This window comes from Rattus norvegicus, chromosome 17, assembly GCF_021556685.1.
Source record: "Rattus norvegicus strain SHRSP/BbbUtx chromosome 17, alternate assembly SHRSP_T2T, whole genome shotgun sequence".
NCBI classification, from domain to species: Eukaryota; Metazoa; Chordata; class Mammalia; order Rodentia; family Muridae; genus Rattus; species Rattus norvegicus.
This window is the reverse complement of record NC_141550.1, coordinates 91,813,508-91,837,814: the sequence shown is the minus strand read 5'-3', so window position 1 is coordinate 91,837,814 and position 24,307 is coordinate 91,813,508. Positions and strand designations below refer to the sequence as shown.

At 41.3% G+C, this 24,307-nt stretch overlaps 1 protein-coding gene across 5 annotated transcripts in view; it reads right to left on the bottom strand.

Annotated features, from left to right (window-relative positions):
* Apbb1ip (amyloid beta precursor protein binding family B member 1 interacting protein) overlaps positions 1-24,307 on the bottom strand; it is a 93,216-nt gene that overhangs the window by 14,298 nt on the left and 54,611 nt on the right. For 3 of the 5 annotated variants that reach the window (XM_087590864.1, XM_087590865.1, NM_001100577.1), the window contains 4 exons: positions 18,037-18,196; positions 16,471-16,592; positions 5,387-5,470; positions 1,749-1,892 (listed from right to left, as the gene is read on the bottom strand). In XM_087590864.1, coding sequence (XP_087446990.1) covers positions 1,749-1,892; positions 5,387-5,470; positions 16,471-16,592; positions 18,037-18,196 — 510 coding nt within the window. Of the gene's footprint in view, positions 1-1,748; positions 1,893-5,386; positions 5,471-7,357; positions 7,501-16,470; positions 16,593-18,036; positions 18,197-24,307 lie in introns of those variants that run through there. The other 2 variants (XM_087590868.1, XM_087590867.1) reach the window with 2 other exon arrangements.

The following is a 24,307-nucleotide window of genomic DNA, read 5'->3' as shown; positions in this document are numbered from 1 at the left end:
CAATCCACAAGCATGTCACTTGGTGAAGCCCTATGTTCTGCATGCTATCGACAGAGGTAAACGTCTCATGAGAACGAGACACAAAAATCCCTCAGCTTTTTATAGGTGAACAAAAACAGACTGTCCCAACTCTGCAGGAGATGCCTCAGTAGGGTTAATGATCTGAACCAGGGTGAAAATTAGATTTAGAACAGCAATTTACTTTATACTTGTAGATTCTTGTCAATGATCACAGCTTGACAAGCAAAACGTAAATTGACATCTAAAATACTCATAAATTAAAGCATAATGAATTAAGTATGCCTCTGAAAACAATTTGACTGCTCAGAATATACAATTTAAATCTAATGAAGGCCTTAAGACTTCTAACACAAGAACAGTGTCAGGCTAGAGAGATGGCTCAGTGGTTAAGAGCAGTGATTGCTCTTTTGCGGGTCCTGAGTTCAATTCCCAGCAACCACATGGTGGCTCACAACCATCTGTAATGGGATCTGATGCCCTCTTCTGGTGTGTCTAAAGATAGGGGCAGTGTACTCACATACATAAAATAAATAAATCTTAAGAAAAAAAAGACTTCTAACATGACTGAGACTTTAGATAAAATAAGTTCAATCATAATGATTATAGGACAAGGGGATTAATATGAGGAAAAGTGTTTTCAGAATAGAGTAGGTCAGGCTTGGTAGGAAGGATCTTTATCTGCTGAGTCATCTTGATAGCCCATGAATTTATTTTCATATTCGAGAAAGCTATAGAAAATTCAGGTGTAATTCAATGGTTTTGTATTGTAGTACATATATTTGTATAGACTTTGTAGTAGCACAAGTCCCATGTTACCAAGATGGCTGACCATGGGAGCTAAAGCTAAGCTTATGGCCCTCTGATGCATTTCCATGTCTCACCCTCATGAGATGTTTCTGCACACAGATGCCATTTTGATTTTTCACTTTGTTATGTTTCTTTGTGATTGTGGTAGAATGACCCCTAAGGGCCATATGCTAAGGCATGTGGCACTGCTAGGAAGTGGCAGAAACATCAGAAGATGGGGCTGCTGGGGAGTTTCCAGGAGGAGTTGTGGACTCTGGCTTCTCTCTTTTGCTTCTGGCCCCAACGTAATGCCTTCCTCTGCTATGCTTCCTCCTATGAGGAGTTGTCTTGCCACAGACTCAAATCAATAGGCTGATCTCCAAAACTGAGTCAAAATAAATTTGTCTTAAAAACATTTAATTTGATTTTTGAGATTTATAATTACCTCATTTCCTCATTCCCTTTCCTTTTCCCAAGGCCTTCTATATACCCATCCTTCCTCTTTCTCAAATTCATAGCCTCTTTCTCACTAATTGTGACTACACATATATTTCTAAATACATTATTATAGGTTTTCAGGGTTGACCATTTGCTTTGGATAACCAGTTGGTATGCTCTTCCCTGGGGAAGACTATCTCCCTATCAGCATTGCTAGTTGCTTGTAGTTCTCTGTATAGGGGTGAAGCCTCAGGGGCTTTCCCACGTCCACATCAGCACGTCGCTTGTCCTGTTCAGCTCCTGTGCTGGTGAGACTTTACAGGTGTAGCTTTTGATATTGCTAGGAGGCAACCTCACAGCAAACTCCCCATTCCTCTGGCTCTCACAGTCTTTCTACCCCATCTTCTGCAATAACCTGAGACTTAGCTAAGGGGCAGACCTGTGACTTAAACAAATATTGATTGTCTCACATATGTTGTTATAGGGCAAACCGACAGACAGACCTTTGTCTTTCCTTTGGGTACATAATAGATTCCAGAAGCTCTCAGAAGAAAGTAGCGTCGTTTCCAGGACTTCTTCCCGTCTTCTTTCAAATAAAGAGCTCCTTCAAGTTCCGGTACTATGATGGATGTGCCACAGAAACTTTCCTGAAAGCAGAATCCAGAGGCGTGAAACACACATTCTGTTCACATTTTAAGACTGGTCCCAGGTTAAGTCAGTTCTGTTGGACAGATTGAACACGTGCTTTCCATGTTGTCTGTCAGTGGGGAGGACAGAAGGACAGAGTAGCAAAGGTTTAGGATCCTGGGTTCTATGCTGACGCTTCTTGCAACTGAGCTATGTACCCGTGGGTCTCTGAATCTCAGTTTCTGTTTTTGTAAAAATGGGGTAATAGTTTGATTATGGCTGTGAGTATAATCTCATATTATAAAAGTAAGTATCCACTAAAGCCTTTTAATAATGTTACAAATTGGAACATGAAAATTTCTTTCCATATTCATAAGGTGACCACTAGCCTGGCATGGGTGGCCCCTGCTCATCATTTAAGCACTTGAGGAGGCTGAAGCAGGACAATTGCCACAAGGATGAAGCCAGATCAGGTTAGTAAGTTCCAGGCAAGAGTGGTATATAGAATGAAACCCTATCCCCAAACCAAAACCAAAACCGAAATCAACCACAACCCCCCAAAAGCAAAACAAAACAGAGAATTAATATTTTATCACCATTAAATAGTAAGATTATTATATAATTCTACCCATAAAATAAATAACTATTGTATTATATCGAGTCTTCAAACACAAGAAAGGCCATTACTAATACTATAATACACAGGGGAAAGCACATTTTCTGGGTATAGATGTTCAAATCTTGCATAGAAATTGATAATTCTCAATAATTTTTTAAAAGCAGTGGGATAAATTTCATATTATTCTTATCCTTTTTTTGCTTGGATACTCAAAGTTATTATTTCCTTTTAATATTATAAGTATCAGTATAGTTTCATAAATGCAAAATAATTTAATTTTGCATCCTCCAAAGTAAACCTCTGTGCAGGAGAGCTGGAGAACAGGTCTGTTCACATTTGTAGCAGTTGGCTTGTCATCTATTAAGTATTTGATTTTTGGCCCAAAGCTGACAGCAGAACAATGCTTTTGTATTTTCGTTCACATTCAGCTGTACACATTTTTGAAATAGGATTCCAAGGGCTACTCATGCAACTGTATCAATCCACACACAAAGCTATTTATTTTCTATGACAGTCAGTCTCTGTCATCACCAGACATGTCAGAATTCTTCCTAGCCTTGCTTTTGGGAACAGTGATGTTTCATCAGTTTATACTAGGGCAATGGTTCTCAACCTTCCTAATGTGTGGCACTTTAATACAGGTCCTCATGTCGGGGTGACCACCAACCATAAAATTATTTTTGTTGCTACTTTATAACTATAATTTTGCTATTTTTGTGATTTTTAAAGTAATATACGGGATGTAGTTTCATTATTACAAATTGAACATAGTTAAAGCATAGTGTTTAATCACAAAACAACATGTAATTATACATTATGAAATATCTAGCATTAGCTTTAATATCACGAAAGATGATACATTGCATAGTTCAGTCAATACAGTTCATTAAAGTTTCCTATACTTTACCAGGTTCTTGTATGTGGGCAGATCCACCTAATGATGGAAAACCATCAGAAATGTTTTCTAATGGTCTTAGGTGGCCCCTGTGAAAGCGTTGTTCAACCCCCAGGTTGAGAACCACTGTTCTAGAGTCTATGGGTGGAGCAGAAGGGATGGCTCGTTTCCATTGTTGGGCCTCTGTTGACATGCATTAGAGTTCGGAACTAGACCAGGACCTTGGGGGTGGCAGCAAGGTTCTAGAACCTGCTCCAGTTTTGGCCTAGGGATTCTAGAACATGGCAAGGAATATAAACACAGTAGGAGGTAAGCCCACTGGGGAATAGAATATGGCACTGTTTAGAGTCAATAAACTGACTCCATAGATGCTGTGTTCCTCACCAGATCTGAACTTCTGAGAGAAAAGTCTATCAATTCAAGACAGATCAACACTACATTGGGAGTGAATAATGCCAACTTGCCTGGGACTCTAAGATCCCATGTGTGACCTGAGACCTGCTAGAGAGCTGTGGTTTTATCCCAGTTGCCTTAATAGCTTCCAACAATAGGAACTTGTGGAGTGTATCCCAGTGGTGACCATCAAAGGTGCTGGGTATTCATCTCTCTGAATCTGTGTGATGATCCTATATAATTTGCTACTGAGGCTCACAGAAGTGTGTTCTAGCCATTAGCACATGAACAACTCACAGAGTCACATCCTAAGTCATGTCTCTATCTCAAGACTCCACACTTCTATTTGGGCTGCTAGAAGAGCTACACCAAAGAAAAAGATTTGGAAATCCTTACATCTGATTCCATAGAGCCCTTCTGAGATGAAACATACATGACACAATGAATGTCATGAAGTAGAACATACATGTCACTGTGAGTGTCATGAAGTAGAACATACATATCACTGTGAGTATCATAAAGTAAAACATACATGTCACAGCCATGTGTCATGAAGTGGAACATACCTGTCACAGAAAGTGTCATGAAGTAGAACATACATGTCACAGCAAGTGTCATAAAGTGGAACATACATGTCACTGTGAGAGTCATGAAGCAGAACATACATATCACTGTGAGTGTCATAAAGTAAAACATACATGTCACATCCAAGTGTCATGAAGTGGAACATATCTGTCACAGAAAGTGTCATGAAGTGGAACATACATGCCACTGTGAGTGTCTTGAACTGGAATATACATATCTCAGTGAGTGTCATGAGGTAGAACATACATGTCACTGAGAGTGTCATGAAGTACAATAAATGTCACAGCAAGTGTCATAAAGTGGAACATATATGTCACTGTGAATGTCATGAAATAGAATATACATGTCACAATGAGTGTCATGAAGTAGAACATATATGTCATAGCAATCTTCCTGAAGTGAAACATACATGTCACAGTGATTGTTGTAAAGTAGAACATACATGTCATATCGAGCTTTATGAAGTAGAACATACATGTCACAGTGTCATGAAATAGAATATACATGTCACAGTGAGTGTCATGAAGTAGAACATACATGTCATGGCAACCTTTATGAAGTGAAACATACATGTCACAGTGAGTTTAATGAAGTAAAACATACATTTTATATTGAGCTTCATGAGTGGAACATACATGTCACAGTAAGTGTCATGAAATAGAACATACATGTCAGAATGAGTCATGAAGTGGAACATCCATGTCATATTGAGTTTCATGAAGTGGGACATACATGTCATATTGAGTTTCATGAGGATTCATGTCTTTTTAGTGAAAGAATACTACTAATTCAATTTCTTAAAAGGGAACTATTTTGTCTAAAGTCATACTTTATTATAACTGACTCAAAAAAACCCATTGAATTGTCTATATTGTTATCATTTGATAACAACTGGCATTTAAACTGCAACTTAAAATTTTATAGTTTATTTCAGAAGTTTCCATTATTGTTTGAGCAAATAATTTAATAGTTCCAGCAAATGTTCTTTTGGATTTTTTTGCATTGTGCAAAGTGAAGCTTACCTCAAGTAAGTATTCTTTGTTTTTAGCATTCATTTTCTCATTGCTTTCCTTTTCTTTTTTCCCCTTATTATCCAAGTAGAAATTCTAGATAAAACATTAAGAAATCAGATCAGCAAGTATTCATTACTACACTGGATACACAAGGAACTTGAGATTTTGTTGGAGGGTGTTCCCATGTAAGAATAAAAAAAGAACTATTGTTACTCTTAAACAAGCAATAGGAATGACTGCTGCACCACCCAGGCTCAAGCAGGATCTTAACAGAAAATATGTGTGACACCATTTAATTGTTAAATTCCATAGGCCAAGAACCTCAGTGTTGAGCACTGAAAGCTAGGGGCTTATGTGGGAGGAAAGTCAAGAGTGTACCTATAAGGTCCGGAACACCACCTTCTGTTGGTCTCAGTATTCCACTGCCTAGCCTAGCGGAATGAGAGCAGTCTGGCTGCTGGTATTCCAAATGATATATACACATATCCAAAGTTTAAAGGCTAACATTCACATATGACAGAAAACATCAAGTGTTTGCCTAGACAGACCATAACACACTACAGAAATACTTCTTGCTCATTCATGGTCATGGCAGCTCTATTCATAATAGCCAATAATTGGAAACAGTTTAGAAATGCATCATCTGATGAAGGGATAATAATACATGGTACATTTGCACAATGAACTACTATTCAGCTGTTAAAAAGTATAATTTCCAGGGAAATGAATGGAACTGAAAATAGTCATCCTAAGTGAGGTAACCCAGAACCAGAAAGGCAAACAATTTATGTTTTCTGTCATATATGAATGTTAGCCTTTGAATTTTGGATATGTGTATATATCAGTCAGAATACCAACGAGGCTAGAGAACTAGTAAGAGACCATGGAGTAGAGGGACTCTTTCAAGAAAGAGGAAATAGAAAGTGTTATAGAAAAATGGTGTGTGTGTGTGTGTGTGTGTGTGTGTGTGTGTGTGTGTGTGTGTGTGTGTGTTGGGGAGGGGGGTGGAGAAATGGCTCAGAGGTTAAGAGCACTAGACTGCTCTTCCAGAGGTCCTGAGTTCAATTCCCAGCAACCACATGGTGACTCGCAACCATCTGTAATGGGGATCCAAACCTCTTTTCTGGTGTGTCTGAAAATAGCAACAGGTGTAGACAGTGTATTCACATACATAAAATAAATAAATAAATAAATCTTTTTAAAAAAGAAAAAGAAAAATGGAGTGGAGGATGTGAGGATAGGCTGGAGGAGGGATATAAGGAGGATAACTAACATTAAGTCCTTTTGAAAAAAAACATGCACACATACTATTGTAGAAGCTTACTAAAATATATACGTATATAAAATGAGCTTAAATGGAGTTACTCTATACTGGGGGAGGCAACGATACCCCTAACCAGACCAAATAAAACACCCAGTACCCAGAATGAGTTATATCTTTTTGAGTCATTGGCCAAAGGCATCCCGTAGACTCCCTAAAATTATGGAAGGTTGCTAATGACATTTTTTTACCCTCTAGAATCTAATAGTAAAATCTATTTTAGATGAAGACATCCTATATTTGAGTCATAGAACATGGAGAAATCTATCTCAACTGAAAGCTTTGTCCCTACTAATTAGAATTCACAGTGCAGGAAGGTCTTAGACATACAATTGGAAGATGTTAGACACATCACTAGGAGAGAAAAGTGACCATCAATCCATCTCAACCATGAATGCTGTGAGCAATAGTAATTATCTGACTGGCAAGATATGTCCAACAGTGGCATGAACGTTATGGGAGCAACCAACCACTTTTGCTTGGACTTAAGGCCTGCTTCACAAGATGGAACCCATACCTGATACTGCCAATAAGGCCAAGAACTTGAGGTGAGACATGCATTAGGCCCTATGGGAAAAACTACTACTATTATTTTGTGAAATGGACATGAAAATAAAATGACTTATCACTATACCCAGAGATCAATGTAGCACTCAAACCTCATCAGAGAATCGTCTTCTTGCAGTAGATGATAACACAGTGATGCACAAACTGGTCAACGTGAGAATAAGAAACTTTGGAATGTTCATTTCTAGAAGGGATGTCTATATTCTGTCTTTACCTCTTTTAAAGACTCAAGGATCTATGTGGCAGAGAGGATAGAAAGATTGTAAGAGCCAGAGGCGGTGGATAACTTCAAGGAAACAGCGTTTTCCAGACACAGCAGGACAGATACACACATGAGCTCACAGACATTGTGCCATTAGCGTACACAAGCATGCACAAGCTCAAGGCAGACAAAATCTCAGCACGGAAGAGGGGAGAGTGGCATGAGATCCGACTCTTGCCAAAGGAGCTATTGGCATTTGATTGCTGTTGATTTGATTGCTGCAATGTCTTGATTTGGTTTCTACTGCTGTGATCGCAGGAAAAGTCAATTTTCTTCAGTAGAGTGACAGCTGGTTTGTCAACCACCCTCCAAGAGTAGTCAGTCAACACAGCTGGACTTTTTTTTTTGTGAGAGAAAGTAGTGGGTAGTGGGAAAAGAGAGGACATGAAGTTGGGTGGGTAGAGAGTTGAGGTAAGAGCTGGAAGGAGTTGGGAAAAGGGTGAATGGATATTGTTTATCAATACTATATGTATGATATACTTATGAAATATGCATGAAACTATCAAAAAACCAAAACATTTTTAAAAGGCTACCAAAGAGAAATAGACACTGCCTTACTGCAAGCAAAAACATCTCATGGCTCTCATGGGTACTGCTGGGAGTCAAGCCAATCTAAGGCTTCCTCAGAGGCCTGATGAAAGGATAAAGGGAAGCTAGCTCAGCATTCCTGTACAGGGACAGACATGGCAAGGTCCAGTCAAGAGGTAAAGGTTCCTGGCAAACAAGGTTTTCCCCAGTAGGGACTAAAGCTATCCGTTTCAAGGCTACCTGTGAGGTAGATCTGTGATGCACTTGATCCCAAGTGCACCTTCTGTTCCTTTTGTGCAACACTCATTGCTTCATTAGTCTTTGTATCATCTTATGACATCTTCCCACAAACTGTGTGCTGTTTTCCCCCTTACAAGCTATAGATAAGTTTTTGTACTTCTTAATAAGTTTACTTGGCATGAAACTGAAACATAACTTGTGCAAGACCTCCTGACCCAGAACTTTCCTATCTTTCTTTATCTTCCGATTCCCTGGATACTCCTATCAATAATCTCTCACTGAAGAAGTACTTGTTGACTGAGGTCAGTGTACAATAGTCCAATTCATATACCAGGACTCCCATTGTGAATGGCTATCAGAACATTTTTGTTCGACAACTCCTATTTAAGCAAAACTGGCTTGTAGTGAAGTCAATACACTCATTTTCAAAAATAGTAATTCCAGTTTACCGCTTTCCATTTTAAAAGACATTATTGGGTGTAACTAGTAAACTTCAATGTTTCACAAAGTTAAGACCTCAAGAACTATTGGAGATTATTAGGTCTTCTATTTGGTTTAAACACTGGTAAAATTATTGTCATTGTCAGAACAGAGCAAGATTTATCTCAGAAACCTGGAAGTGGCCAACTAGTTAAACCATGTTCAAAGAACGCATCAAGAGTTTATGCTCTTGTTTTTTTTTTTTTTTAATATAAACCATTTTCTTGGCTCCAACTTTGCTATAACCTGCTCTGTAGGGGACACTGCTAGTGGAACAGGACAAATAACTTTCGGTCTAGAGTGATCTGAATCTAAGATCATAAGCAAGATCCGCTGACACCAGATTTGTTACAATTTTGTCTTTAGCACTTCACTGGTTATTACTTGCTAAGCCCCTTCATTGCAGGACAGGGATTTTAATAGCACCCTCTTTCATGGAACTGCCTGTTGAAGGAGCTAGGAGATACTAGTATCTCATAACAGATGCAATACCTTTACAAAGCTAAGGATGATTAACAGTGGGGAAGCCTGAGCCACTCTTAGTTAGCCACGTCTAAGGTTTTGATATATGTGGGAAGCCTCTTCAAGGATATACCCACATCAATTTCTGCATTGTTCACCTCTGTTTCTAAATCTGATCCAGTAGATAATGGATAGCTTCTTTTACAATTGCTTTCCCACCCCTTAAAAGAGAAGGCACCCTGCACACTTACAAAAACCCTACTTCTCTGGGTTTGCAAAGTTCACAGGCCCCAACAAAGGATTCACTTGAAACACGGGCATGAGAAAGTGGAAGACTAGTAACAAGTCCCCTTGAAAGTCAAGTGCTTTCTAATGCTTTGCTTCCCTCACAATGGAACACACCTAATTATCTTGTCAGTGATAAAAAGAACCATCACTGAACCATTGGTGACTTTTAGCAGACAACCTGGAAGGAGTTCAAAGACTTGAATGGTGTTTTTCTATTCCCATCCACTTATTAACTGGAACCTGTTTTCTCAATGCTTTTCATTTATAAGAAGTAGTTAATAACTGTCCTGGTTAGTTTTTCGTTAGTTTGACACAAGCTAAGGTTATCTGGGAAGAGGATCTTCAATTGAGAACATGTCTCCGTCAGATAGATTGCCTGTCAGCAAGTCTGGAGGGCATTTTCTGGATAATGACTGATGTGGTAGGGCCCAGCCCACCGTGGGGAGTGCCACCCCTTGGCAGGTGGTTCCTGGTGGTATAAGAAAGCAAGCTGAGCAAACCATAAAGAGCAAGTCAGTAAGCACCAGTTCTCCATGATCTCTGCTTCAGTGCCTGCCTCCAGGTTCTCAACTTGAGTTCCTGCCCTGACTTCCTTCAGTGGTAGACTATGGTCAGATAAGACCTTTCCTACCATTTCCCCCATTTTCAAATGGCGTGATCGGTTATCATTTCCCAGTCAGGAGAAGACATCTTTTTAGAATTCTCCCCACTCCCCAATTAAGCACCTTTTGTCCTACAAATTTGCAGATCCTGGTTTCTCTCCACAAACCTAAATTTTACTGTGGCTAACTTTATTGGAAAGGCGTGCTATGCTTTGGTTGAGCTCAAACCACCCCCTTTCATATGTCACATTAACAGTGTACCTAATGGATTTCCTGCTGCAGTGGACAGGGACAGCAGCAATGGTATCATTACAAATTGAGGAGTGGAATGTAACCTCGATCAGAGAACACACTGAAATAACAAAGTCAGCACTAGATTCCAGATCCAGCCATGTGAAGTCACTATTCTGGCCCTTGGTGGGTGCCCAGGAGTTACACCTGTGTAAGCACACCATACGTTCGGTAGAAAGAATCCTTCCTGGCTGTTGTTCCTAGGAATCGAGCTCAAATCTTCCCTTTATTTTAAAGTCTACTCTCAGATAAGCAATTGATAATAGATTCCATCAAATATTGAAGATTTCAGCTTTGGGATTCTAATGATCCACTTTTATAGTTTTGTATAGTTTAATAATTTTTCAGAACTGATATGCACTGTTTTTATTAAGTTTTTATTTAATCCACTTATTCTCTCTCTCTCTCTCTCTCTCTCTCTCTCTCTCTCTCTGTGTGTGTGTGTGTGTGTGTGTGTGTGCACGAATGCACAGGTCACACCGTGCAGTTCTGTGATATTGGGGGGGGGTTAGAATCAGGAGTCAGTCCTCCCCTGCCACCTTGTGGAAAGCAGGGATCAAATCACATTGTCAGGCTATGCATGCCCACTGTGTTTCTTGCTAGTCTTCTCCTCTTCCAATCCCTCCCCTCCCCTCCCCTCCCCTTCCTTCCCCTCTTCTTCCCTCCTCTCCTCTTCCCTTCCCTTCCCTCCCCTCCCTTCCTCTCCTCTTTCCTCCCCTCCCCTCCCCTTCCCTTCCCTCCCCTCCATTCCTCTCCTCTTTCCCCCTTCTCTTCTCTCTCTTCTTTCCTTGCTTATCTTTTGTAATTAAAATGTTGAGTACATATATGAAGTAATGGGCTTCATCAGGACCCTTTCACTCATGTAAGTCACTGTACTTTGTTATTATTCATCCCATTGCACTGCCACAGCCCACTGTCCCTATCTTCCTCTTGTCCTTTCCTCCCACAAGTTGTTTTTCCTTCTGTTTCCATGTCACCTGTATTATATGATGGTTAGTCTTCCTTGTTAAAACTAGACTCAGAAAGAAAGTGAATGGAGTGCCAGTTTTCATCTTTCTCTGCTTCCTAGATATAGACATTAAAAAAAACCCAGGTTATAAAAATAGCTGCAATCTTAAGTTATTTCCTGTCTTCCAAGCCTGGACCCTGGAGTACTTCTGTGCGTTATCTGCTGAGAACAGCAAAACTAGAGGTTCAAAGTAACCATTTGTTGTGACTTTAACCAAGCAAGTGAAAGATCTGTATGACAAGAACTTCAAGTTTCTGAAGAAAGAAATTGAGGAAGATCTCAGAAGATGGAAATAACTTTCATGCTCATGGATTGGCAGGATTAATATAGTAAAGATGGCCATTTTGCCACAAGTAAAAATCTACAGATTCAATGCAATCCCCATCAAAATTCCTACTCAATTCTTTATAGAGATAGAAAAAGCAATTCTCAAATTCATTTGGAATATCAAAAACCCAGGATAGTGAGAACTACACTCAACAATAAAAGAAGTTCTGGGGGAATCACCATCCCTGACTTCAAGCAGTATTACAGAGCAATAGTCATAAAAACTGTATGGTATTGGTACAGAGACAGGCAGATAGATCAGTGGAACAGAGTTGAAGACCCAGAAGTGAACCTACACATCTATGGTCACTTGCTCTTTGACAAAGGAGCTAAAAACCATACAATGGAAGAAAAATAGCATTTTCAACAAATGGTGCTGGTTCAACTGGAGGTCAGCATATAGAAGAATGCAATTTGATTCATTCTTATCACCATGTACAAAGCTTAAGTCCAAGTGGATCAAGGACCTCCACATCAAACCAGATGCACTCAAACTAATAGAAGAAAAAGTGGGGAAGAGTGTCGAACACATGGGCACTGGAGAAAATTTCCTGAACAAAACACCAATGGCTTATGCTATAAGATCAGGAATTGACAAATGGGACCTCAGAAAACTGCAAAGCTTCTGTAAGGCAAAATACACCGTCATTAGCACAAAACAGAAACCAACAGATTGGGAAAAGATCTTTACCAATCCTACATCTGATTGATGGCTAATATCTAGAATATACAAAGAACTCAAGAAGTTAGCCTCCAGAGAGCCAAATAACCCTATTAAAAATGGGGTACAGAGCTAAACAAAACATTCTCAGCTGAGGATTATCAAATGCCCAAAAAGCACCTAAAGAAATGTTCAACATCCTTAGTCATCAGGGAAATGCAAATCAAAACAACCCTGAGATTTCACCTCACACCAGTGAGAATGGCTAAGATCAAAACTCAGGTGACAGCAAATCCTGGCAAGGATGTGGAGAAAGAGGAACACTCCTCCATTGTTGGTGGGATTGCAGACTGGTACAACCACTCTGGAAATCAGTCTGGAGGCTCCTGAAAGAATTGGACATAGTACTACCTGAGGACCCAGCTATACCTCTCCTGGGCATATACCCAAAAGATGCTCCAACATATAACAAAGATTCATACTCCACTATGTTCATAGCAGCCTTATTTATAATAGCCAGAAGCTGGAAAGAACCCAGATGCCCTTCAACAGAGGAATGGATTAAAAAAATGTGGTACATCTACACAATGGAGTACTACTCAGCTATCAAAAACAATGACTTCATGACATTCATAGGCAAATGGAATGAACTAGAAAATATCATCCTGAGTGAGATAACTCAATCACAGAAAAACACACTTGGTATGCACTCATTGATGAGTGGATATTAGCCTAAAAGCTCCAATTACCCAAGATGCAATCCACAGACCACAGGAAGCTCAAGAAGAAGGATGGCCAAAATGCGGATGCTCCCACTCCTTCTTAAAAGGAGAAAAAATATCCACAGGAGAGGATATGGAATCATAGTTTAGAACAGCGACTCAAGGAAAGGCCACTCAGAGCCTGCCTCACCTGTGGCCCATATATGTACAGTCACCAAAACTAGATAAGATTGATGAAGCTAAAAATTGCGTGCTGAAAGGGACCGGATATAGATTTCTCCTGAGAGACACATCCAGAGCATGTCCAATACAGAGGTCAATGCTAACAGCAAACCACTGAACTGAGAATAGGACCCACTTGGGGGGAATTAGAGGAAGTATTGAAAGAGTTGAAGGAGCTTGCAATCTCATAAAACAACAATGCCAACCAACAAGAGCTTCCAGGGACTAAACCACTACCGAAAGACTATACATGGACTGACCCAGGGCTCCAACTGCATATGTAGCAGAGAATAGCCTTGTTGGGGCACCAGTGGAAGGGGAAGCCCTCGGTCCTGCCAAGGCTGGACCCCCCAGTGCAGGGGAATGTGGGGGGCAGTAAGGGGAATGTATGGGGGGAATACCCTATTGGGGAGTGGGAGGGGTGGGGGTGGAGGAAACAGGGAAGGGGAATAACATTTGAAATGTAAGTAAAGAAATATATCGAATAGAAAATTAAAAAAAAGAAAAATGGAGCAGAAAATTAATAACAAGGAACATGGGTGTGGAAAAAAAATGATACAATGATACAATGATAAAGGGAGGGACAAGCTAAAGAATATTCAGAAAATTCTTCATCAGGATTTGCCACAGCTAGATAGAAACATAATCTATGTCCGTGTAATTTCATTAATAGATATATGTGCAAGAGAAATGTTTACATTTGTTCAGCTGAAAGCATACACGAGAAGTTCCTATCATCACTACCACTTAACTGCCAAGCTAGAAACAAGCCACATGGCTGCCAACCATGGATTCATATATTTTTGTTTAGTTTTCTGATGGAATACCAAATAGCAGGGAGAATGGGAAATGGATGCTATAGTCACCTATGTGAATGAAAGTTAAGTGGGAATGAAATCCAAACATAAATGTGAATTAGAACATGATGCTGTTTCACACAGAGAGTCCAAAGTAAGGGAAAATGAAGGCAGGAAATATCTGAATACAGACTGCCACTATACTGGGAAGTAAAGACTGGGAAAAGACATCCTGGAGACGTCAGTTGATGGGAAGTATTCACTTTGTAAAGTCCGTAGACTGGACTGCTTGCTAGGGTTTGACTGTATGCTTGGCATGCTAGTGCTTCATCAGACACCACAGCAGGCTGTACGCCGCCTTCCTCCTCCTAACAGTGGGCACGTGGCACAGTCCCTGCACAGGATTCTCATGGAGTCAGTATAAAAGGTGTTTTGTGAAGGTGTTTGGCAAAACGATGGCCCTGAATACAGTGTACATGGTTGTTATATAGACATCACATCTTCAGTCTCTTGTAGTTCAGTGTCACCACAGCTCATTTATGGCTAATGGTGTCGAACAGAAAGAAGCATTCCCTTGGCCCTTACCTCTTTCCCTCAGATTACATGAGCTTTTAGGAAACGGCTACCCAGGAAGAGCTGTTAGAAAAAAGCTGCCTCGGACATGGAGATAGAAGTCAAATGTTGAGGATGGCAGAGACATTCTACTAAATCTGTCGACCATGTCATGAAGGCTCCATCTTATCCTCCTTACCACAATGGATGGAAACCCATGTGACTGTGAGCCAAATAAGCCCTCTCTCCTGTAAGTGGTTATGGCCTGGTATTTGGCCACAGCGATAACAAAACACACAAAGGGAAAGAACATTTTCCCGTAAGCAGCCTGCTTCCAACTCTCCAAATTGTGCTCCCACTGATTCAAGAGTCAGTCTCCTCTTCTGTAAAACGGAAATGTGTCTGGATGACGTTGGAGATCTCTTCCATCAGTAACAGTCTTAGAATTGAAAAAAAAATGTAATGGGACAGGAAGGATAGATAGAGGTCCTTTATGTAAAGAGTCGTGGGTACCTGACATTGTAAACTAGAGCTTAGCATGCACACTGCTGAGTCAGCTTTTGGTCTAGATGTGGCCTGGGAGGAATAGGAGACTAAACAGCCTTGTGTGGTGACGAACTCTGCTACACAGGGCACTGTGGTAGCACAGGAAGGGTGCAGAGAAGCCCAGTAAGGTGAATGAGTCAGTGGCCCCTGACTAGAGGGACAGGGCTACGCTTTTGAATGCTTAACTGCCTTTTTAGCATTCCCTACAAAGTATATCCTTTTGGGATGTTGGCTGTCTACCTTACCAGACTGCTGTCTTTCTGAGTAACTCAGTGTAAACTAAAAATTCAATCCTTGTCTCTGTTCACTATGTCTGTAGTAACAGGCAGCACAGACTGGTACTCTGGTTATGTGGTGTCTCTCATGTGATTCCAGTTGCTTGAGGCTGTTCCTAGAAAGGCTTAGATTTTTCAGGGGCATCCTGAAATATAAGTTGAGGGATGTACTTTAAAATATAAGAACAATGTTTGTCTTGTTTGTTTGTTTGTGTCAATTGCCTAAGGAAATCTCAATACATTTTACATTCCCAGGTGCTCCTGAAACAGTGCGGTTGGGACCCTGTGAAAGACAGGATGCATGGGGTGGTTTATGTAAGCTCCCCAAGCAGAGAGAAGGAATGGGCTGAGGCTGCATCAGCAGAGTGGATGGGTATCTCAGTCAGAGTTCACACCATTCTAAATCTATCCATGTATATTTCCTGGCCTTTACTTTACCTTTTCCATAAAATATAGCTCTGCCATGGAAAAGGTAAAGAGAAACGAAGTACTTTTTCTTTCACAAACTCTGGCCCAAACTGTAAATAAATCTTCCTCTCTTCATCATAACTTTTAAAACTATGGTGGCGGGTTATGAATCTCATACCTCCTTGTACTGCTCACTTTCATTATTACAGTGTCAATAGGCAATAAATATGCACTCAATAGAAAAAAATTAACAGTCTATAGTACATCAAAGCACACTGGGTTAATAGAGTCTAATAAAAATTCAGACTCAAGAGGAGGGTTAGACAATAGCAAACAGATATGCTTTGAATTTTGAATGAAAAAAATAGAGAAAAAAGAGTTTTCTTTTTAAATCTTTTAAGTATTTCCAAGTTTGTATTTATTTGAAAGCAACACCCTTGTGAGATTTCCTGAGATTATGGTTTGGTCAGTACACAGGTGACAAAAAACTTCTTCCTTCGTAACATCATTTAATGAAATGTGGGCCATCTTACCTGAGGGTTTTTAAACACAGCATATTTTTCCTCTTTCTCCAAAAACAGTACTCTGTTCTCTGTGTCTCTTGTCCAGTCTGATAAGACTTCAACAACATTTTCATGGTCTTCGAAAATTCTCTCTGATGAAATAAAAGATATTTCAGATGAGAGTCTATTACTGAGGTAAGCACACAAGCTCACAAGGTTTCTAAGGACTGGCAGCCCTTACTTACTGGGGTTTGAATTTATTCAGCCAAAGGCATATGCTCTGAAAAAGGGGTAGGTATCTGAAGTTGAGGGAGCTGGGTGCTACGTTAACGACCCATAAAGGTTACTGGGGCTCTCCTCAGGTCCTATCTTCCTTCTCACACGGCACAGTTCCAGGCCCCTGTGCATGTTGTCCCCAATCTACTATTTCCTTGCCAGACCTGGCCCCATGTCTCTGCACTGCCTGCTGTACAGAGGCAGGAGAACTGGGGAACTTCAGTGCCTGCCCTGTGAACAACAGCGTGCCATTCCCACTATTTTTAATCTGTCAGGTTTTAAATTTATTTCACATAAAAGTATGATAAATGTTGAAGTTTCAGTATTTTGGGCCATAGTTAGTTATCCTACTTTTTAATTGTTAGCGTTTGTCTTTCCTTTGAAAACATTCTTAGCAGAGGTAAATATTGTGGGATGACAGACGAGGATGTAGTCTCTGACTGTGAAACTCCTAAGCTATGGCTCTAAGACTCTAAGGACAATCGGTGAGCACCTGAGCCAAGCTGGACAGGAAAGGAAGTCATTCCTTCTCTGCTTTCTCACTCAGAATTGCAGGGAACATCAAGGCTTCTGCTTGTTCTGTTGTCTCTTGGTTTTTGACTTAGTTTTGAGATAGAGTATCCCTATGTAGCCCAGATTAGCCTGGGACTCATCCTCCTCCTGTCTCAGCCTCTCCAGGGGTGGGGTTACCAGCATGTGCCACCATGCCTGGTTAAGGAACAGTTTTAATGTGGACCATTTCCTATAGAAAAGATTGCCCTAAAGCCTCAAAAGCAGGTAATCCTGAATTTCATACAGCCCTCTTGGGAGACAGCGTTGCCCTGAGGATGAGTGGAACAGAGCAGAGAATTTATTAAATGGCTGAAAGGATAAAAAGAAAGAAAAGCCATCAACTTATTTCACTGCCCTTTGCTCCCTTGGGCTGAGAAATTGTGGATCAGTCAAGTTTGGACAGTGGAGGGAGAAGTTAGCATAGCTTTAAGGTCTGGCAGTCACATTATGCTTCAAGGAAGCAATCTTTAAAGGAATATTAGCTACAGACCCAGGGTCTGATGAGCTTCCTAAGCATGTAGCAGGATGAACCACATTGCCCCTTTCTTTCCCTTTTGGAGCAAGATGACAGTAATGAACTCTATATCACCCAAAGCCTGGCTACCCTCTACCCACCGAGGGTCTGCCACAAACAAACAAGGATTTATTTCAGATGAGGGCAGAGACACATGTCATTCCTTGAGACATTGACACAAAAGATCGAAACAGTCTAAAACCCATATAAAACGGGCTTTTGAAGTGCAACCCGGATGTGGGGAGGAGACTTACCGATTTGCAATTCGGGATATATTTCATAAAGGCACCAGTCCACATTGCAGTCGCAGTGGGTTTTTTCAAAAAGATTGTCGAGAACATCCCGAGCCAACTGTCGCTCATCCACCATCAGTGACTTGGTACTGTTGTCACCCATGTGCACCTTAACTACAAGCTGAAGAGGAAGCCACAGAACAGTCAGTTAGTTTCGGCAACTGGGGCAGTCTGTGAAGCTGAAGGTGTCAGCGTTGCTATTGTTCCATCGCTGAACATTAGGAATCCATCCTGTGGTTATCTCGATAGGCTGTGGTTACTGTAGCTCACGGGGCTCACAGTCGGGTGACACTGCTGACTTTTCTTCACCAGTAGTAGTGGCATGATTGTTATGGGTGGTAACCAACCACTTTCCGATTGGATTTAAAAATCAGCTCCATAGGACAGAACCAATGCTTGGTACTGTAAACTGGACCAAGACCCCAAGCCTGAAGGGATGGTGGGCCCCAGGAAAACCTACTTCTATTATTTTAATAAATGGATGTAGCATTAAACTGCTTTCTAAAATTGTATCTTTTTATCCATAGATTAATGCAGCTCTTGACTCTCATCGGTGGATCATAACTCAGTTGGTCAAAGTACATTGAATAAGTGACTCTGAGTGCTTAGCATTATATATATTGTACATGTTCATTTACAATATTTATAGACATCTATATAACACCCAGCCTTGTGAAGCTTGAGGAAGGGGAGGTGAAAAGGTTGTGAGAGCCAAGTATTGAGGACAACTGCTGTAAAAGATCTTTTGGACATGACAGGGTTGCTGTACGTGTGAACTGACAGCTGCAGTTGCTTGCAGAAAACTTGTTCAGGATCAGGACAAAGTTCTAGCATGGGACAGGCGTTCATGAAGTCCTACCCTTACCTAAGAAGCTATTATCAGCTGATGATACTTGGGAGGGGAAGAGTCGGTTTCTTCAGGGATATGGTCCCTGGTAGGTTGTCCATTCTTCAATGGATGGGCCTGTGTATACATGCATACCGGCAGCACTGGCTGGATTCAGTGAGTTGTGAAAAAGGGGACATGAAGTTGGGATGGGATATGGTAGAGGACCTTGGAAGGGATGTAGATGGGATTATGGGGGTTAATATGACCAAATTACTTTGTATATTTGCCTGAAACTCTCAAAGACCAAATAGAAATATGGTTAAAAAGTAGAATGCATCCTCAAACCTCACTGTGAACTCTTTATATATCAGAAAAACACAGGAGGACAAACAGATTCGCAAAACACAAACCAGACAATAAACAAAGCCCTTGGCCCAGTTTCAAGGTGCTGATTTCTGGTGGGGAGACAGTAAACAAACAGAACCGAAGAAGCACTCACTTCTCATTTTCCCAACATCCTTCCGTTTTTTGTTCTCATTTTATTTTTAGGGCTAGCAGCATTTCTCAATGAAAAGATCTTCTTGTATCTTTACAACTGAAGTCCTATTGTTAAGGGAAATTTTAGGCTATGGCAGCCTCTATAAGCTAGGCTTTGCCATTGTCCCCAGTGTACCAATTAAAGCGAAGAGCAGAAAAAAAAAAAGATTTATTAAGTAAGGCCATACTGGGAAGAAAAAGAAATAAAGGGGTTCAGAGGCCCCCAAGTCATTGTTTAGGGTGTTGGTAAGAGGTTTGCATAATTAAACAGTCCTGGCTAAGACATAGCCTTGCCCATCATTGACTTGTTGTTGCTTTGACTCCTGTCCAACCTATAAGATATCTCATAAAGTGTATAAAGTCTCATAACTGTATAAAGTCTCTACCTGAGGAAGGTTCTTCCTCTGGTTGTAACCATTTACTGACAACTTGAGACAGGCTAGAATTACCTGAAAAAAGATTCTTAATTGAGTAATTGTCATTATCAGGTTGACTTATCTGTAAGGGACTTTCTTAATTGTTAATTGATACAGGTTAGCCCAGCCCACGGTGGGTGGCATCATTCTTTAGGGAGACAGTACTAGACTGTGTAAAATACTAACTGAACATGAATACACTGGTGAGTTAGCCAATGAGTGAGCTAGCAAGCAGCATTTTTTCCCCCATAGTTCCTGGCTCCAGGTTCCTGTGTTCAATTCTAACCTGACTTCTCTCAAAGATCTTTCCTGATCTTGATGTAAAGTCCAATAAACCCTTCCCTTCCCAAGTTGCTTTTGGTCAGAGTTTTAAACTCTTCTGCATGGGGTTATTGGTGAAATTTTAATTCTTTAAGGTTAATTATATTTCAATAGTCTGATGGTATAGGGAGGGGGGCAAATGTCACTTTAGACTGGTCTGCCATGATGACTTCATTCTCTCTAGCTTGACTAGAGTTGGGACTTTTTTGTTTTTTGTTTTTTTTTGTGGTGGGCATACATTCTGTTCTTTGCTGAGAATTATGGAAGTAGAATAGTTACATTCCTGGGAAACACTTTGAAAGCATTATTTATGATAAAGAAAAATCATGACATTTGACCACACTTCATTTATGCTTAGAGGAGCTTTAGAAAGGAAAGCATGCTATGTTTTCCTTTCATTTTTACACAGAGGGAGACGTTGTTAAACCACATAGTTTCATAATGATGGAAGAGGCTTCCTTTTGGCACAAACAGCAAACTAAGTTTAATCCGTATGTATTTATGAATGTCCATAATTGTAGAGTTTAGAAACATTAAGTGAATGAATAGGAAGAAATCACACTCATGGTTCTTCACAGTTTCTACCACATTTGCAAGCTGCAGAGGGGTTCTGTGCCAACGTGGAATAGCACCACCTCCCCATGATGCTATGTGATTCGTCACGTGATTTTCCATGGAATAGCACCACCTCCCCATGATGCTATGTGATTCGTCACGTGATTTTCCATGGAATAGCACCACCTCCCCATGATGCTATGTGATTCGTCACGTGATTTTCCATGGAATAGCACCACCTCCCCATGATGCTATGTGATTCGTCACGTGATTTTCCATGGAATAGCACCACCTCCCCATGATGCTATGTGATTCGTCACGTGATTTTCCATGGAATAGCACCACCTCCCCATGATGCTATGTGATTCGTCACGTGATTTTCCATGGAATAGCACCACCTCCCCATGATGCTATGTGATTCGTCACGTGATTTTCCATGGAATAGCACCACCTCCCCATGATGCTATGTGATTCGTCACGTGATTTTCCATGGAATAGCACCACCTCCCCATGATGCTATGTGATTCGTCACGTGATTTTCCATGGAATAGCACCACCTCCCCATGATGCTATGTGATTCGTCACGTGATTTTCCATGGAATAGCACCACCTCCCCATGATGCTATGTGATTCGTCACGTGATTTTCCATGGAATAGCACCACCTCCCCATGATGCTATGTGATTCGTCACGTGATTTTCCATGGAATAGCACCACCTCCCCATGATGCTATGTGATTCGTCACGTGATTTTCCATGGAATAGCACCACCTCCCCATGATGCTATGTGATTCGTCACGTGATTTTCCATGGAATAGCACCACCTCCCCATGATGCTATGTGATTCGTCACGTGATTTTCCATGGAATAGCACCACCTCCCCATGATGCTATGTGATTCGTCACGTGATTTTCCATGGAATAGCACCACCTCCCCATGATGCTATGTGATTCATCACGTGATTTTCCATGGAATAGCACCACCTCCCCATGATGCTATGTGATTCATCACGTGATTTTCCATGGAATAGCACCACCTCCCCATGATGCTATGTGATTCATCACGTGATTTTCCATGGAATAGCACCACCTCCCCATGATGCTATGTGATTCATCACGTGATTTTCCATGGAATAGCACCACCTCCCCATGATGCTATGTGATTCATCACGTGATTTTCCATGGAATAGCACCACCTCCCCATGATGCTATGTGATTCATCACGTGATTTTCCATGGAATAGCACCACCTCCCCATGATGCTATGTGATTCATCACGTGATTTTCCATGGAATAGCACCACCTCCCCATGATGCTATGTGATTCATCACGTGATTTTCCATGGAATAGCACCACCTCCCCATGATGCTATGTGATTCATCACGTGATTTTCCATGGAATAGCACCACCTCCCCATGATGCTATGTGATTCGTCACGTGATTTTCCATGGAATAGCACCACCTCCCCATGATGCTATGTGATTCGTCACGTGATTTTCCATGGAATAGCACCACCTCCCCATGATGCTATGTGATTCGTCACGTGATTTTCCATGGAATAGCACCACCTCCCCATGATGCTATGTGATTCGTCACGTGATTTTCCATGGAATAGCACCACCTCCCCATGATGCTATGTGATTCGTCACGTGATTTTCCATGGAATAGCACCACCTCCCCATGATGCTATGTGATTCGTCACGTGATTTTCCATGGAATAGCACCACCTCCCCATGATGCTATGTGATTCGTCACGTGATTTTCCATGGAATAGCACCACCTCCCCATGATGCTATGTGATTCGTCACGTGATTTTCCATGGAATAGCACCACCTCCCCATGATGCTATGTGATTCGTCACGTGATTTTCCATGGAATAGCACCACCTCCCCATGATGCTATGTGATTCGTCACGTGATTTTCCATGGAATAGCACCACCTCCCCATGATGCTATGTGATTCGTCACGTGATTTTCCATGGAATAGCACCACCTCCCCATGATGCTATGTGATTCGTCACGTGATTTTCCATGGAATAGCACCACCTCCCCATGATGCTATGTGATTCGTCACGTGATTTTCCATGGAATAGCACCACCTCCCCATGATGCTATGTGATTCGTCACGTGATTTTCCATGGAATAGCACCACCTCCCCATGATGCTATGTGATTCGTCACGTGATTTTCCATGGAATAGCACCACCTCCCCATGATGCTATGTGATTCGTCACGTGATTTTCCATGGAATAGCACCACCTCCCCATGATGCTATGTGATTCGTCACGTGATTTTCCATGGAATAGCACCACCTCCCCATGATGCTATGTGATTCGTCACGTGATTTTCCATGGAATAGCACCACCTCCCCATGATGCTATGTGATTCGTCACGTGATTTTCCATGGAATAGCACCACCTCCCCATGATGCTATGTGATTCGTCACGTGATTTTCCATGGAATAGCACCACCTCCCCATGATGCTATGTGATTCGTCACGTGATTTTCCATGGAATAGCACCACCTCCCCATGATGCTATGTGATTCGTCACGTGATTTTCCATGGAATAGCACCACCTCCCCATGATGCTATGTGATTCGTCACGTGATTTTCCATGGAATAGCACCACCTCCCCATGATGCTATGTGATTCGTCACGTGATTTTCCATGGAATAGCACCACCTCCCCATGATGCTATGTGATTCGTCACGTGATTTTCCATGGAATAGCACCACCTCCCCATGATGCTATGTGATTCGTCACGTGATTTTCCATGGAATAGCACCACCTCCCCATGATGCTATGTGATTCGTCACGTGATTTTCCATGGAATAGCACCACCTCCCCATGATGCTATGTGATTCGTCACGTGATTTTCCATGGAATAGCACCACCTCCCCATGATGCTATGTGATTCGTCACGTGATTTTCCATGGAATAGCACCACCTCCCCATGATGCTATGTGATTCGTCACGTGATTTTCCATGGAATAGCACCACCTCCCCATGATGCTATGTGATTCGTCACGTGATTTTCCATGGAATAGCACCACCTCCCCATGATGCTATGTGATTCGTCACGTGATTTTCCATGGAATAGCACCACCTCCCCATGATGCTATGTGATTCGTCACGTGATTTTCCATGGAATAGCACCACCTCCCCATGATGCTATGTGATTCGTCACGTGATTTTCCATGGAATAGCACCACCTCCCCATGATGCTATGTGATTCGTCACGTGATTTTCCATGGAATAGCACCACCTCCCCATGATGCTATGTGATTCATCACGTGATTTTCCATGGAATAGCACCACCTCCCCATGATGCTATGTGATTCATCACGTGATTTTCCATGGAATAGCACCACCTCCCCATGATGCTATGTGATTCATCACGTGATTTTCCATGGAATAGCACCACCTCCCCATGATGCTATGTGATTCATCACGTGATTTTCTATGGAATAGCACCACCTCCCTATGATGCTATGTGATTCATCACGTGATTTTCCATGGAATAGCACCACCTCACCATGATGCTATGTGATTCATCGCGTGATATTCTATGGGACCACA